The sequence below is a fragment of the Hippopotamus amphibius genome, chromosome 6 (assembly GCF_030028045.1).
Source record: "Hippopotamus amphibius kiboko isolate mHipAmp2 chromosome 6, mHipAmp2.hap2, whole genome shotgun sequence".
Classification (NCBI taxonomy): Eukaryota; Metazoa; Chordata; class Mammalia; order Artiodactyla; family Hippopotamidae; genus Hippopotamus; species Hippopotamus amphibius.
Window position 1 is genome coordinate 57,968,265 of NC_080191.1, and position 17,804 is coordinate 57,986,068.

At 41.2% G+C, this 17,804-nt stretch overlaps 2 protein-coding genes across 2 annotated transcripts in view; one reads left to right on the forward strand and one right to left on the reverse strand.

Annotated features, from left to right (window-relative positions):
* TIAM2 (TIAM Rac1 associated GEF 2) overlaps positions 1-17,804 on the forward strand; it is a 215,426-nt gene that overhangs the window by 149,988 nt on the left and 47,634 nt on the right. Inside the window, exon 16 of the mRNA XM_057739331.1 lies at positions 543-806. Coding sequence (XP_057595314.1) covers positions 543-806 — 264 coding nt within the window. The remainder of the gene's footprint in view (positions 1-542; positions 807-17,804) is intronic.
* Positions 3,638-4,075, reverse strand: LOC130855493 (60S ribosomal protein L26-like). The gene has a single exon (XM_057739210.1). It carries the CDS (start codon positions 4,073-4,075, stop codon positions 3,638-3,640), a length of 438 nt encoding a protein of 145 aa, XP_057595193.1.

Sequence of the window (17,804 nt, forward strand, 5' to 3'; positions counted from 1 at the left end):
TGGGCTTAGTAGTTCTGACTTGTGGGCTCTAGAGCACAGGCTCAGTAGTTGTGGTGCACAGGCTTAGTTGCTCCGAGGCATGTGGGATCTTCCTGGACCAGGGATCTAACCTGTGACCCCTGCATTGGCAGGCAGATTCTTAGCCACTGTGCCACCAGGGAAGTCCCTGTGTGTGTGTGGCTTTGAAAGAAAGAGAGAAGATATACACACACAGAGTACATGTGCACACGTACAGACGGTGGGGGAAAGAGGTGGTGAGAGCCAGCCAGGCAGACAGACACAGGCGAATGTTATTTCCCAGGGCATTGAACATCATGTAGAGGAATAATTAATTTGAGTGACTCTCAAACTATTTCTTCTAATACTAGTCTTGAGAGAGTGGAATCCAAATACTACACGATCGAACGCTTTCTTTGAAGGTAGCAACAGAACAGTCCCTGAGAACACTAGACGATTTGTTACCAACTGTCTTTCATCTTAAGATATTTCTCTCCGTAATCTCTCTCTCTCTTCTTCCACTGTGTCCCCTTCCTCCTTCTCAGGGCTGAGAAAGGGCAATGAAATCATGACCTTAAATGGGGAAGCCGTGTCTGATCTTGACCTTAAGCAGATGGAGGCCCTGTTTTCTGAGAAGAGTGTCGGGCTCACTCTGATTGCCAGGCCACTGGACACAAGAGCAACTCTGTGTTCTTCCTGGTCAGACAGTGACCTGTTCTCAAGGGACCAGAAGGGTCTGCTGCCCCCTCCGAACCAGTCCCAACTTCTGGAGGAATTCCTGGATAACTTTAAAAAGAATACGGCAAATGGTAAGATTTTGTTCTCTCTTCCTTCTTTCCTGCTAGTATCACCAGCTAATATTTTTAGGCTGTGTGATTTTGCTTGCAAACTGAGACTATTTAAGCTGTTCAAAGGATGTTTTTTCATTTCTTAGGAGGAGAACATAGATGCCAACCAAATAGATTTGATACAAAATTCCATGCATTTTAGTAATTATAACTCTCTCAGTGAAAATAGAAAATAATATTTTGCACAAAAGGACATGTTTTAAAATTGCAGTCTAAAAAAAAAATCACCCATGATGTTTAGTTTTGTAGTTACTTTGTTATTGAAGCAGACAAACACCAACATAAATGCCAAAGTTGATTTTTCTGTTCAGTTGAGTGTAAGGCAAAAGCATTTTGCAATAATTTGTTGAGTTCTAAGAAGAGTTGATGCAATTCGGTTCTTTCCCTCTTTTGTTGAGTCCTACTTTCTCAATAAACTGCACACTTTTCATGCAGGTCATGAATTCTAAAATTTTGTAAAGGCCTAAAAATGAAAAACTGTATGCCAGCTTATTTTTATAAAGGTGAGATTTCCATATGAAGCAGTCATCTGAAGGTTTGACTTTCTGAGCTTATTATTCGTGCGTATTTCATATTTTGTAGTCAAGTAAATTAGGGGCTCTAGCTCACACTGAAAACCTGTGGTTTCCCTCTGGAGCGAGCTGGCCAAGCCCCCACAGGAGACCAAGCATGAGGTCTTATGTTACGAGCACACAAAGTAATTTTTATACTTAATGATAAATAGACCAATGGAAATCTCTGCGTGAGTACCAAAAATGAATGAAAAACAAAAAGAGAAGTTGTTAGGATCGATTTAATTATAAAGCAAGTTTATTAGGTCATTTTTGGAATTAAAAAATCAGATTGTAAGATTTGTGATTCAGTAAGGTATATACTGCCTTTTCCTCCTCTCTTGAGGTTTCCTTCCAATTTAAAATGCCATTACATCGACTACTGGCATATAAAAGTGAGTGTCATAAAACCTAAATTATGATGGAACTAATTAATTACTGGGTTGTATTAGGACCATCATTCAGCCACCCTGGGCTGCTCCTACAGGCCTGAGTATTCCACATAAGACATGTGTCCATTTGTTGGATTCATTATTCTTGACGGATACATTCAATGCCTGTTATATCTCTATGTATTTTATCATAATAAGAAATCACTGTAGAGTCCATAACACTTTTGGTCCTTGCAGGAACGAATTTCTATAGAAAGCAGCAAAAAAGGCATACTTACCTTTTTTTGTTTTTCCCAAACAGTTAAGGATCAAGCAGGTCGGTTAATCTTGTTTTTCACTTTTTTTTTTTTTTTTGGGCAAGGAAGCAGCATAAGAGGAGCGCCTGGATATGTCAGATGACTGTTACAGTACTCATCCTAGGGGCTCATTCTTATGAGTTACAGCTTTGTAACTTACCTAAGGATGCCCATGTCTGTGTGTGCACGTGGCTTAGCTTAGCCTGTGGGAGTGCTTTTCCATACTGATCTTGCCACAGGTACCTCCACACCTGCAGTGTATACCTCTGCTCATCCTTCCCTGGACGGTTTATCACCACCCTGGTTTCCTGGTGAGACTGTGTTCTGTGGGGGAGAAGCATCGTCTCCCCAGGGATTTGCTGTCTGTCTCCTCCACTGCTCCAGAGTAATGTGCTTGTGTTGGAAACAAGACAGCTACAATGGACTGCTTTCCTAAATGCTTGACAAATATGGAATTTATTTATTTTCTTTCTTTTTATTTTCCTCTATCAATTTCTGTTGTTTTTTTATTTTAAATTGAAGTATAGTTGATTTACAGTGTTGTGTTAATTTCTGCTGTACAACTAAGTGATTGAGTTATACATGTATATATACATTGTTTTTCATATGCTTTTCCATTATGGTTTATTGGGATATTGAATATAGTTCCCTGTGCTGTGTAGGGACCTTGTTGCTTATCCATTCTGTATATGATAGTTTGCATCTGCTAATCCCAAACTCCCATCCATTCCTCCCCCACCCCCTACCCCTTTGTTTATTTGCTTTTTAAGTGGTTGTGTAGCTTGTGAAGGAAGTGAAATGCCTGTGAGTGAACATCTCAGAAGGAAGCCTGATTGTTTTTAAGGTTGGGAAGAAAGAAGATACGGGAGGGGAAAGAGGAAAGAGGGTACCTCTCAGCTGAGCCTAACATCGTGATGGCGTGAGAAGCCCGTGTTTGTGGAAGTGAGGAGGTGGCTGGAATGGTGACAGGCACGGAGGCTTTCAGTCCCACCTGGGCTTGAGTCCGGGCCTGCCCTTTACAGCTTATATGACCTTGGGGGCGGCACTCAGCCAGGGAGGAGAGGGCATCAGTGGATGTCGCCCCAGCTGCCATAGCCCCTGCCGAGACAGTTCTGGGCTGCACCCCACAGCTCTTCAGAGTTGATTCCTGTGGCACATGGAACCTCATTTCACACTTCTGCGGGCTTTCTGCCCTCTCGTCCCACTGGCCTCACTCCCTCGCTTGGGCTTCTTGCGATCACCTTCTAGGTAAACTTCTGTACCCACGACCGTGGCTCAGACTCTGCTTCTGCGGGAGCCCAGATGAGGACACCGAGCCTTGATTCCTCATCTGGAAGACAAGGCTTGCATCCCTGCCCAGCAGGCTGCCTTGAGCTTGAGCAAGTTGGTGTTTGCTAGGGTCCAGCCCGGCTCCTACGCGGCAGCAAATCTGAACTTGGGATGCTCCTCTCCCCTCCCCCGCCTCCCATGAGCTCACTGTCTCTCTCTCTGTCCTTTTTTTTAATTTAAAAATTTTTGAACAATTTTTAATGAATGTTGTATGCAAGATTAATTTATCCCTGCATCTTCTCAATTGTTTCTTCTTTATATTTGACCTTTTCTTTTTCCTGCTTGGCGAGATTTGCCTTTACGTTCAAGGATCTTTTTGTGGTCTTGTCCAGTTTTAGTCTGGTGATCACTACCTTGCCGGGGTGAATGCCAGCATGGACAGCTGTGCCGATAGCCTTCTCCCACTGCACTCGCTCGGTGTAAATGGCATATTTCTTCCTGCAGACCTGGACGACTTTGCCAGTTTGCTTCCCTTTGTAGTGCCCTCGTACGACCTGAACTTCATCATCCTTTCGGATGGGCATGGATTGGACATTGTGCTTCTGTCTCAGCTCTTTAGAAAGATGGGAAGACATAATCTTCCTGTGAATGTGGGAAGACACACTGAAATGCCTTTTCCGGTTCTTGCTTCGATCAGAAGCCACAAAGGGATTGACCTTCATCTTGGCACGGGGGCTCCAGCAATGCCTGCAGAAGGGGTCACTGTCTCATTAAAGGTTACCTTGACGTGCTTTGGTGATGAATTAGGAAACAGTAGTCCCACTTTCATGCTAAAAAAATTTTTTTAATTCACAAAATAATTTAAATAATTTTTGAAAAACAATTTTTTGTACAGCTTTGAATAATACTTGGCAGTGGGCATTTCAGAGTCTGCCTTTCCCTAAATTTCACGTGCTCTCAGTGTTACCAAAGGCAGCCTGGTACTTGCAAAGAAGCTTTTCCTGTTCTGTTTTCCTGAGAAGCTAATCCTTTGCCTGTTAATAAAAACCACACAGCTGGCTCTCTGGAAAGGACGACCTGTTTTTTGTTTGTGTGTTTGTTTTTTGTTCTTTTGTTGTTGTTGTTGTTGTTGTTTTTTAATAGAAAGTGTAAGAACATCAGAAGGTGAAAGAAGAAGCCCTCAGCAGCTGTTTTGGGCGTATCTTGACTGGGCTGAATATTTACTGAGCCTTATTGGGTGCTTAAAATATGCAAGACCTTGGGGTAAGCGATGTGAGTTCAGGACTTTTGGTTTTAGTCAGGTATCCAGAAATTTATGTTTGTTAGCTTTAGCCTCTTGATCATGTTTGAGCTGGGAAAAAAACCCCGTTTATTATATATATATGTGAGTGGAAGAAACGTTGGTAATAGTGGCAAGTCCTGTGGAACTCAGGCAACTATTGAGCTGCTGGTCAGGTTCCATGCTTTTCTAGAAAAGAAGCATCCTAGTGGCATTTAAGACTCATGGGTATGTATACTGTTTGGGGAAATGGTTCTCAGACTTCATAGTGCTCACCCCATTGAGCTTGTGAAATTGCAGATTCCTGGGCCCTGAGGTCAGAGAGCGCCCTTCAGGTGGTCTTAGGGTGGTGCCAGCTCCTTTGTGGACCAGGGCTTGCTCACACTGCCAAGGCCAGGGGTCTGAAGGAGATGGTCTGATTCTTAGCAGTAGGACCTACCCTTTCCTGTACCCTTCTGTGCCAAGGTTTTGAGGATTCACTGAGATAATATGTGTAAAATTCTCAGCAAATGACAGCGATTGTGCCTGCATGTTGTTACTCTATCAATCAGGGACCCCGTGCCCCCAGCCCCCACCCCTATCTTCAGGGCACTCAGGAGGCAGCAGGCTGACTTGTTCTCCTCAATGGATTTCAGCCCATTCAGCAGACTGATACACTGAGAAGAAAAGAACTTCCAAGAGTCACCGGTTTTGCTGTGATATTCCCATTGTGCTCTGAGGAGAGAAACGGGCAGGGATGCACCTAGAAGTGATGAATGTTCAGTGCTAAGTTCCTTTGTATCCTTAGAAATGAATGACCATTTGATTCCTGCCTATTGTTCTCCACAGTAGAGAGAGAAAGAAGAAATGTCTAGAGGCTATATTTGACTTGAGTGGAAATGTCATCTGTGAAGACTTTTTATAGAGAGACTTAGTTTTACCACTGGCATTCCCCAGAGAAGCCAGTGTTGTTTTTGAGCAAACAAGGCCACCATTGAAGGAATCAGACATGCCAGTCCTGTTGATACTGGCTTCCTGTTAGTGCTGTTTTTGATTTATATTGAAAATCCCTTTTCCGGTGTATGCCATCTTTTGAAAAATTCCAGCAGCTTTCAAGAGAGTCTCATTGGGCATAGACTTCCTGAACAAAGTCTTTATGTAAACATTGAACTTGATGTGGCATTAATGTATTCTCCATCTATAAATAGCTGTTCATACGGCCTCCTTAGGCTTGGGGTATATTTAACAGGAGACAAAATAGAAAAGACCTATGTTCCTGCTTCCATTTAAATAATGTCAACCCAGCAAATGCTTCTGACTGGATGATGAAGGTAATTGCAGCCTGAGGTTCTTTTTTTAATTCCCCACCCCACTTTGAATCACTCTTTTTAAATTGCTGTGTGAGTAGTGTAGCATCTCAATCTACCAGAAGCCACTTAGATGCAGATTTGCTCTTTGGGATGAATCGTTCCTGGGAATGTGTGTGTCCATTATACAGCTTTTCACCTGGGGAGGAATTATAGAGCCAGCTCTGATGTGGCAAACTCACTTATTTCCTGTTTATGAGAGTGAGGGCATTTCAGCTTCCATAGCCTGGTTTAGGATGACTAACAGCGCTGAGCTCAGAAAATGCCCTGTTTGTGTGTGAAACTGCTTTTACTGAGTCTGTCTGGCTGACACCTTAGATCCCCAGATGTCAGAACATACTCAAGTTCCTAAAATGGTTGGTGCGTGTAAAAATTTTTTTAAAAAGCTGGGTGGGAAATACTGATTTTACCAGGACACAGAGGACTTTGGTTTCCGAGTTTGTAGTTTCTTATGATGGTACTGAAGGTAGTTATCAATTTCATCAGCAGAAGTGAGCAGTGTGGCTTTCTGTTAGCAGTGACTACGGTCCTTGGGTGCTCATTCCCTTATAAAACTTAGTATTGCTCTTGGGGAATGTATTTTCCTTTTTCCTATGTTTATCCATTCACTTATTCATTTGTTTATTTAGAAATAAACAATAACTTTTTGCTAAACATTGCAGGTCTATAAAAATGAGTTAGACGTTATTTTTTACCCTCAACTAGCATATAGTTGAGTAGGAAAAGTAAAACACTTGTAAATAATTCACGTCTGGAAAAAAAAATGCTTGTCAATGAAGAGAGTTAGACATCCAGCTTAAAGGTAGATTTCCCACTGATTTTCCTGTTTATTTTGAGCAAAGCAGTTCCAAAAGAGAGGCGCAAGGATTGAAGAAAGGTTAGTGTTTGATCTGAGCGTGGCAGGTGGGCAGGTTGTTGATTGGGAGGTGTGCGGTAGAGGCCGGGGGCATTTCATAGAGAGCATGTAACCTGCGACACAGGCCCAAAGCAGAGTTCACCTGGCTCTGTGTGAATGGAAAATAACTTTGGAAAATCTGTTGGGGCCAGATTGTATTAAAACCCTGAATTCCTGGAATTTATAACAAATATATCATGGCAGGTAGCTGAAGAAACTAGTGGATATTGCCTTACTTTCCCCGGCCTTATAGAAAATACAGAGGATTTGTTTGGTCACTTAAGGAGCACTAAAGTGTAGCTTGAAATCCTTCCAGGGTAGATACTCTACCTTCTGCATATTGGCTTTATTATTCCACTATTAGAGCTTCATTCCTTTGGCCCTTACAGTATTGTTGTTTTGCATGATCAGAAGTCACTTGTAAAATAGAGACTCAAATACATGCTTTTTTGGGAAGGAATGAATAAATGAATTGCTGTCGGTGTCCTATAAAAACAGAGTGCTCCTTAGCCTTGTGATGCATTGTGTCCACTAACAGCATGGTCCTCGCAGGTCTCCTTTAGGGACATGGCTGACCTGGGGTAGGGACAGCTGGTGGTGAGAAGGGCCCCCTCGCACCATGGATGAGGCAATGTTGGAGCTGAGGGAGAAGCAGGTGAATAAAATTTGCCAGCATTTTGGGTAAAACCAATCCTGTATTCTCTGTCCTAACATAAGATGCAAATTCATCCTTCAGGTTTAAAATCTACAGAATTCTTTGAAGAACACAGCGTGCAATTTCTGTTGGATATGTAACGTTTAATAACCATTTGAAAGTTTGGGATGATTGGATCAAATCTAATGTGCATGCAAATTGAGCCAGGTCTCTATGAGGTAGTAGTTCTGTGAAACTGTAGCTATTTTGTAAAGAGGAAATGTTACATAGCCTGTTACATAAAAGGAAAAAAAAGGTGACTCTTCCTGTGGATGTTTTGAGTACGGATTGCCAAATAATGTTTGTCTGTGTTTCCATTTTTGTTCCCCTTCTTTTGTAAATGAGTTAGGTTTCTGACTTCATTGCTCTCTATGAAGGAACTGAGACTCAGGAAGGACCAAGTATGGACATCTCATTTTTATTTTATTTTTTTAATATTTATTTATTTATTTATTTATTTATTTATTTATTTATTTATACATACATATGTACATACTGCATTGGGTCTTAGTTGAGGCATGCATGTGGGATCTAGTTCCCTGACTGGGGATCGAACCTGTGCCCCCTGCATTGGCAGTGCAGAGTCTTACCCACTGGACCACCAGGGAAGTCCCTGGACATCTCCTTTTTAGCTCTCACTTCTAGAATCAGCTGTATGTGGTTGTATCTTTAACCTTTTTGGACCGATGATACATGGACATGGTACGAAATTCCAGCAGTATGAAAGGTTAAACTGTGACAGATAACTCCCTCTAAGCTATATAGTCAAGTAGTTAAGAGCACGAACTCTAGCCAAGCAACCTGGGCACAAGTCTTGGCTCCAGGCTCGCCACTTACTGGCTGTGTGGCCTTGGTTGGGCAAGTCACTTACGCTCTGTATGCTGAGGTTTTTTTTTTTTTTTAATTATTTATTTTTGGCTGTGTTGGGTCTTCATTGCTGCATGCATGGGCTTTCTCTGGTTTCAGTGAGTGGGGGCTAGGGCTACTTTTCTAAAATAAATTTATTTACTTATTTATATATATTTATTGGCTGTGTTAGGTCTTTGTTGTTGCAAACGAGCTTTTCCGTAGTTGCGGCAAGTGGGGGCTATTCTTTGTTGCGGTGCGTGGACTTCTCATTGTGGTGGCCTCTCCTGTTGTGGAGCACGGGCTCTAGGTGCGTGGGCTTCAGTAGTTGTAGCACATGTGCTCAGTAGTTGTGGCACACAGGCTCTAGAGTGCAGGCTCAATGGTCGTGGTGCACGGGCTTAGTTGCTCCTAGGTACCCTGCATAGGTAGGTGGATTCTTAACCACTGTGCCACCTAGGAAGTCCACTAGGACTACTCTTCATTGCGGTACACAGGCTTCTCATTGTGGTGGCTTCTCTTGTTGTGGAGCATGGGCTCCAGGTGCTCGGGCCTCAGCAGTTGTGGCACTCGGGCTTAATTGTTGTGGCTTGTGGGCTCTAGAGCACAGGCTCAGTAGTTGTGGCACATGGGCTTAGATGCTCCATGGCATGTGGGATCCTCCTGGACCAGGGGTTGTACCCGTGTCTCTTGCATTGGCAGGCGGACTCCTAACCACTGAGCCACCAAGGAAGTTCCCTATGCTGAGTTTTTGCAACTGTAAAATAGTCTAGGATTTTTATGGGATCAATGAACTAATAGCTGGAAAGAACTAAAGTGTGTCTGGCATATAGTAAAGGCCATGTAAGTATTAATTAAATGAAAGAGATAAATTTCTCCCACCCTGTTCTAGGCCACCCAGTTTCTCTCCCAGAGGTAATCATTGTTCTTGGTTTCTTTCTCATCCTGGCCTGGAGACTCTTTTAAGTGTTGGGGGAAATGGTAGGTAATGTTCTCCTTAGCTTTTACTTCATTATCTTCTTACATGGCTTGTGGTAGGCAGAGTCATGGCCTCCCAGGAATGTCTGTATCCTAATCCCCGGAACCTATGAATATGGCAAAAGGAACTTACCTGGCAAAAGGGACTTCAAAATGTGATTAAATTAAGGATCTTGAGACTGGGAGATTATCTTAGGTTATCTGGATGGGCCTCATGTAATCACAGGTCTTTGTAGGAGAGAGGCTCGAGAGTCAGAATCAGAGATGATGTGATAACATAAGCAGAGATTGGAGTGATGCAGGCCTGTGAGCCAAGGAATGTAGGCAGCTTCTGGAAGCTGGAGAAGGTCTGGAAACAGAGTCTCTCCTTGAGCATCCAGATAGAATACAGCCCTGCTGACCAAGTTTAGTTTTCTGACTTCCAGAACCAGTAAGATAATAAATTTGTGTTCATGTGTCAAGCACTGTGTTTGATGGCAGACATACAAAAATAAAGAACCACAGTCCCCACTTTTGGGGTGGGCAGAGTGTGGGGGCAGATGTGTGAACAGACAACTGTTAGTCCACCATCATAATTGCTCTGATTCTGCAGTTGCTAAACTTGTTGGTCTCTAGATCCTTCACTGTAAAAAGTTATCAGGGACCCCAGAGAGCTTAGTTGTATTACTATCCATCGATATTTACTATATTAGAAATTTAAACTGAGAAATTTTAAAAAAGCTATTAAAGTTTATTTTAATGTAACAACAATGAATCCACCTTATGTTAACACAAGAAGCATATTTTAGAAAATGAACTAGTTCTCTAAACCAAAATCATGTATATATCATGAGAAGAGTGATATGTTTTACTTTTGTGCAAATTTCTTTAATGTGTGTCTTAATAGAAGACAGCTGGATTTTTATATCAACTTCTGCATTCAGTCTGTTGCAGTGTATTTTGTTTTTAAAGAAAACTTTATGATTTTTTGGCTGCATTGGGTTTTTGTTGCTGCACACGGGCTTTCTCTAGTTGTGGTGAGCAGGGGCTACTCTTCATTGTGGTGCACTGGCTTCTCATTGTGATAGCTTCTCTAGTTGTGGAGCACGGGCTCTAGGCACGTGGGCTCCAGTAGTTGCAGCATGCAGGATCAGTAGTTATGGCACATGGGCTTAGTTCCTCCGAGGCACGTGGGATCTTCCTGGGATCGAACCCGTGTCTCCTGCATTGGCAGGCAGATTCTTAACCGCTGTGCTGCCGAGGAAGTCCTGCAGTGCATTATTTTGGTGGAAGTGATTTGAAGAAAACTCAACCTCACATAGATTTGTAGTTGGAAAAGGGAGGAGTATTTTAATAATCCTTTCAGATAGTTGTGTAAGCTCAACAAGAGCTAGTTCCTTCAAGGTTAGTTGCAACGTGGAATCTGAAACATTATTGGTGGACTTTCCTACTTGGTCACATTAAAACCCATTGGCCTTCACCTCACACCGGTTAGAATGGGCATCGTCAGAAAATCTACAAACAATAAATGCTGGAGAGGGTGTGGAGAAAAGGCAGCTCTCTTGCACTGTTGGTGGGAATGTAAATTGATATAGTCACTATGGAAAACAGTATGAGGTTCCTTAAAAAACTGAAAATGGAATCACCATATGACCCAGCAGTCCCACTCCTGGGCATATACCCAGAGAAAAACTGTAATTCGAAAAGACGCATGCACCCCAGTGTTCATTGCAGCACTATTTACAATAGCCAGGACATGGAAGCAACCTCAAGGTCCATCAACAGATGAATGGATAAAGAAGATCTGGTACATATATACAAAGGAATATTACTCAGCCATGAAAATGAATGAAATTGGGACATTTGTAAAGGCATGGATGGACCTAGAGACTGTCATACAGAGAGAAGTAAGTCAAAGAGAAAAACAAATATCGTATATTAAAGCATATATGTGGAGTCTAGAAAAATGGTACAGATCAACCAGTTTGCAAGGCAGAAATAGAGACACAGATGTAGAGAACAAACACATGGATATCAAGGGGAGAAAGCAGTGGTGGGGGGGAGGGAATTGTTGGAGTAGGATGAATTGGGAGATTGGGATTGCCATATGTACATTACTAATAAGAAAAATATCAAGTAGTATACTTTAAATATATGCAGTTTATTTAAATTATATCTCAATAAAAGTCCTTAAAAAAAAACAAAAACAGACAAAAAAATAACCCTGGGAGGAGTACCTAGTGCCCAGAACTTTCTCTGAACTTTGGAATATTTCCCTAGCCCTCCAAATGGGTTGATCGAGGTATATAAACATTTTAAAGATTTGTTACATTATGTCAAATTGTTTTCAATTTGTATTGATTTCACCAGCAGTTATGAGAGTACCTATCTCCTTGCACTCTCAGAAGCATTAAAGATTGAGATTTTTTCCTAACAACGACAACAAAAATCCATTGGCCTATCTTTCACTTTGAATGGATCTTTTACTCATGTATGATTTTTAACATGCAGTGGTTATTTGGAAAATATTAGGTCACTAGGTTATGCAGAGATTTCAAATATGGACATTTCATTATATAGCATTAAAAATCACATTCATGAATATCACCTCCAGTCTCATTGGAAAAGTCTTGTAGTATCGGGATGCTGTCAAGCTCATGGTGGTGAACACAAGTTTTCCAAGATTCGAATTTTGCTGGAAAATTTGAATTATATCTACAAACACTGTCTTTTTTTCCCCCTTGGAAATGACAGGCTCGTTTTGTTCATTAAAAGAATACATTTTCTGTCGTTATTTTCTTGAGTAAAAATTGGGTTTTGTAAGAAAAAGCAGCTAGTTCAGCTTGCAACACTATATAAGTGCTTTTTTTTCAAAACAACCATTGCAGAAGAGCCGTTTGGATACTTCCTAATTGTGTTCCTGGTGTCTGACGTTGACTCTGGGGAACACGCAGGGCCAACCCACGAATCTGAGCAGAGAAGTGGCATGGTCTGACCAGTGTTTTAAAACGATCAGTGACTGTTGAGAATGAATGGACCTAAGAGCCCAGGGTGGGACAGAGGCTTTTGCAGTGACCAGGCTGGAGGTGATGGTGGCTTTGTTCTCGGTAGTCGCGGTGGAGGTGGAGCCAACAGAACTCATTCAGAGATGGCTGTAGGGTGTGAGGGAAGGAAAGGAGGCCAAGGAGGATTCCTGGGTTTGCCTGTGCAGCGGAAAGGATGAAGTTGCCTTAAGATGGGGAAGCTGTCTGTGGAGCGGTTTTGGGGGAGGACGAGGAACACCTTGTGGAACACCTTGTGTTAAGCCTCTGTATTTATAGTGACTATTCCACCTGTTTCCAAATGGTTTTAATGGCTTATACCAAAATAAAATTCCACAACTCACCAAAGGTAACAACGTAAAGGGAAAAGGAGATTTGAATGACAGCTTGCTGACTTTAGAGATTTTCACTCATAGTGTAAGGCAAACACACGGTTGTTTGTAGGAGAAAACAATTGAGCTTGAAATTCATATGCTGAGAATTAATTCCTTTCATTTCAAAGAATTCAGTTACGATTTGTTGCCTCTTATAAATTTATTTCTGATCCTATGGGACTCAGCTCTGATTCTCTTTTTATAAATTGTCCATTCCCATGCAAATCCCTTTATCTTTTATTTGTTTATGTATTTATGCCATTAACCACTTTAACATGTTATGGAAAAATGTGACAAAGTTCAAATTATCCAGTTTTGTTACTCGTTAGTAGATCTGGGAAAACGTATTTGCAAAGAGGTATGTGTAATTGTTAGCAAAATTATTTTGCCTCTTTTGTAAGAGGCTGTGACCAGCTACCCTGGGAGGGGGGCAGATGCTGTGCCACCTGGAACAGTTTCTAAAATGTCCCTTCCCGAGCTGCTGCCCTACCCACCCCCCGCCCAAGTCTCCAAATGGGCTCCTGAGGGAATCCGGAATTCCCAGTGAAGCACTTTGAAGCTTCTAAACAGAAGGACATGCTGTTGTCAACTTTTCTGCCTTTACCTTTCCAGCACTAACTATTTACTCCTAAATTGCTATTTGTGAATCTAATTCTGACTTTCATGTTTCAGTGAATGAAGAACCACATCACCTTTCTGTGAGGTTCAGGCAGCTTTGCATAATAGTATTAGCAAAATTATTTTAATGTTTATTGAATTTGTTGTTGTTATTTTATAAAAGTGAGGGAAAAAGGAACCTGAAAAATGTCGATAAGAAGCTTTAGTTTCATAGCTTAATACCTATGACCCCAAAATGCCAGTCAGCAGCTGTGTTTGGGCTGGTGAGCCTGTAGCCCTGTGGGAATGTTCTTTGATCTTCAACAGGTCACATGCCTTCCCTGGGGGAGGAGGAGGAGGAGGAGGTTAAGATAGCATCAGGTGTGTTAAAAGCCAAGGTATAAACAGGAATATTATAATTTGTTTAGATCCCCAGGAATAGAAGTCTTCACAGAACCTATAAACTGCATTTTCCTATTTTTAGGATTGTATTCTATAAGAAGTAGGGGAGGTGCCTGCATGTCATCTTGGCTCTTCCTCTTTTGAACTCTGAAAGCATTTTGTCTGTATACCTGATGTGGAAGTTAGGATATATTGCCTCGCAGTGTCACACTGTGTGTTTGTCGCAATTTACCTACTATTTTCAAGAGATTGAAAGTCCCTTGAAAAACAAGGACTTTGAGGAACACAGAGATGTTTCAGACATGGCAGCGAGCACACTTCTTGGTGAATAGCAGGTATTTCACTCAACTATCTGTTAAGTGAAAGGCAGGTTGATAGGAATCTCTATCAAGGAAAGGCAGCATCCCAAGAGTGGGTCCTGGGGGATTAAAAAGCATCCTTGGCGTGTACTTTGAAGCTTCTCAGGTTTCTTTTTATAAATCTGATTGCAAGGGAATTATGCTGAGACTTTCTCAGAGCTGAAGGCTCTGCTTTCTTGCACACATGCCTAAGGGACTCTGGGATGGCACCCCGGCTCCAAAGAGTCTGACGGCAGATCTACGGAGCCCAGCTCAAGACCCACATCTGCACTGCTCTGCAACTTTAATGCGTTGATTGGTGCCCATGGCATAGGGTTTATTTTGGCTGATAAACCAAAACCACAGCTAAGAAAGAACAGTAACATCTGTATGCCCACTAAAGGTCAATGCCGATAGATGTGTTTTAAGTTTAATTTTGGGGTACTAATATTTATAAAAGACAATGGGTCTGGGACCTGCATTCTAGCTCCAGGCCTCATGCTTGACCTTGGGCAGGTTATTCTAACTCCTCCTTTTCTAAATCTTCTTTAAATGAAGAATTGGATAAAAGAGTTTAGCATTTTTTCTTTTTCTAAAATTTGGTTATTATGATTAAAGCACCAAGTTAAACAACTATAGGCATGTGCATTTATTTTACAGAAGTTTATGAGGTGAAAAAAGAAGAGTAATGGATCAAGCATTCCATTTGGTTTTGGAACAAATCTCATTACCTCTTTAAATAGAATCAGGTCTTGACTGCTGGAGAGAAGGTGTTGGTTAAGGCTTCGTCATAATAGCAGGCTGTCTCAAATACAGAGATCACCAAGAACCTTAAAAGCATTAATTATCCTGTACATCACCCTGTGGAGCAGAGATGTGTTATTATCATTTTACTTTCACAGCTGGGTAAATCAAGGCACAGAGACACATTAAGTTGCTAGTAACCTGGACAAGGTCATGGTCAGTTGTAGACAGGGAGCAAACTATATCTTCTTGTTTTTCCCTCCAGGTAGGGAAACTGGATTTCAACCAATTTTTTTGCTTTAAAATATTCCTCTGTTAACGTACATAGAGTAAAATCCAATAATAATGTGTCCTGCAGTAAAGCAAATTTAGATGTAACTGGATTGATAATGGCCTTTGTCTTATCTGGGTTCTTATCTGGGGGCTGGGGATGGCAGTTAGGGACTAACTGCCTTGAGATCCTTTGGGGCTTGCTCAATGCAGGGAAAGATTGATTGTTTAGTAATAGTTTTTCTATCTTTATTCTTTTGCCTTTATTTTTTTAGCTAAAATTTTATAACTATTTTTTTGGTAGGGTTATTTTAATGAACTTTTATTGAAATACATTTGGCATACAATAAACTGCATGTATTTAAAGTGTACAATTTGATATTTTTTTTTCTTATTAGTAATGTATATATGGCAATCCCAATCTCCCAATTCATCCCACGCCAACCCACCCTGCTTTCCCCACTTGGTGTCCATATGTTGGTTCTCTACATCTGTGTCTCTACTTCTGCCTTGCAAACCGGTTGATTTGTACCTTTTTTCTATATTCCGAATATATGTGTTAATATATGATATGTTTTTCTCTTTCTGACTCACTTCACTCTGTATGACAGTCTCTAGGTCCATCCATGTCTCTATAAGTGCCCCAATTTTGTTCCTTTCTACAGCTGAGTAATATTCCATTGTATATATGTACCACATCTTCTTTATCTGTTCCTCTGTTGATGGACATTTAGGTTGCTGCCGTGTCCTGGCTGTTGTAAATAGTGCTCTTTTGCTTTTATTTATTTAGATAATGAACACTGATTTTCATTAACCTTATAGTAATGCAACCGTATGTTTCGTGTGATTTGGTTCTTTGGAACCCACTTATGGTGGAATTTTACTGTAACTCTAGTTTCTCTCCTGTAAGATCTGCACTGACATCCTTACCTTCTTTTAAAAGAGTTAAGTATAACCCACATACCATTTGTACTCTAAAAGTGTACATATCAGTGGTTTTTTGTACATTCCTAAAGTTGCGCAACCATTGCTACTCTCTAAGTCCAGAACATTTTTATCACTGCAAAAAAAAGAAAAGAAACCCTTGTGCCCGTCAGCAGTCACTCCTTCTCCGCTCCCCCCAGCCCCTGACAGCCACTCATCTGCTTTCTGTTTCTGTGAATTTGCCTATTCTGCTATTTCATAGAAACGGAAGTGTACAATATGTAGCCTGTTGTGTCTGCCTTCTTTTGTTTACCATGGTGTTTTCTAGCTTTATCCATGTTGTTGCATGAATCAGTATTTTATTCATTCATCCTTTTTATGGCTGAATAATATTCTTTTTTAACCCTCTTTTAACCCCACAGGACCATAGCACTTCCTGAAAGGAGGTGGTCCTCAGGTTTCCTTTTTCTTATAGCACATCTCCCAATAGAAACTTGCGAATAATTTGTTTTTAGGGCTCTTCTCAGGGACTTCAATTTTTTTTAATGTTTTTGTTTTATTATTATTATTATTTTTTTTTTTTTTTGCTGCACTGCATGGCATGTGGGATCTTAGTTCCCCGACCAGGGATTAAACCCATGCCACCTGTGATGGAAACCCAGAGTCTGAATCACTGGACCACCAGAGACCTCCCTCAGGGTCTTTAAATAGAATTCCAACCAAGTGGTTTGTCAGAGTTTTGGATTTAAATTCTTGTTTATCAAAGTCACGTGTCAGGAAGACAGCGGTGTCTGTTATGCTGCTGAATGTAACTAAGTGTAACATCTGCGTGGTCCTTGCAGCTCTTCAGGGATCAGTTTCTTGTGGAACCGAAACCTTGGCTGAAGATCCTGTTGCCACTGACTTTGTACTTTCCATCAGGGATCCAGATTAGGTACCACGGGAGGCCCGCTCCACAGCCACAGCCTCCTGGAGCGGGGTTGGGGGGCGGGGGGGCACCTGTATTCCCCTCCCCCTCTTCCAGGAAGGCCTTTTCCAACCCTGCATTATAATGACCATGGAGGTGGCCTGCAGCACATACCTACCCTGAAAACACCTGCCATGTTCCTGTTCCTCTAAATGTTCTTTCAGATGCTGAGAAAATTTATCATGAGATAATTGAATCAAATTATGACAGCCTGGTATTAAAATACATTTACTACCAGTATTTACTTCTTTGTGTTTATCACCAGAGACCTTGTATTGTTGAGAACATCACCAACTGGAATGTGACCTCAGGTCAAGTGCACTTAGAAGATTTATGAATTATGTTTTTCTGGCATGGCATTTATGTTATGATGATAGAATTTACTTCTCTGAAAGCTTAACAATGACATTCAAACTGCTACCTTGAATTTCCTTTGACACTAGAATAATAACAATAGTGTCCCAGATATCTTCTGAAAAGTAGATTAATTTTTTATCTATATCAGAAGAGCATAAAATAATGGTGACCTGTTTGTTAATGGTGCCTTTGAATGTGGTTGACAAATGTGGTTATTTTTTTCTCTCACTTGAATCGTCATTCTGTTATTTCATTTAAATGGTTTGATTTTCATTCTCTTTCACTGACCGATGATGATTCATATTTGCCTGGATAACAGAACACAGCAAGTGTCATTAATGAAAGAGGTCACAAACCATTGCATTTTTAAGTAAAAGCATGAGTAAAGTTCAGGGAAATCTAAGTTAATTAAGAATAATC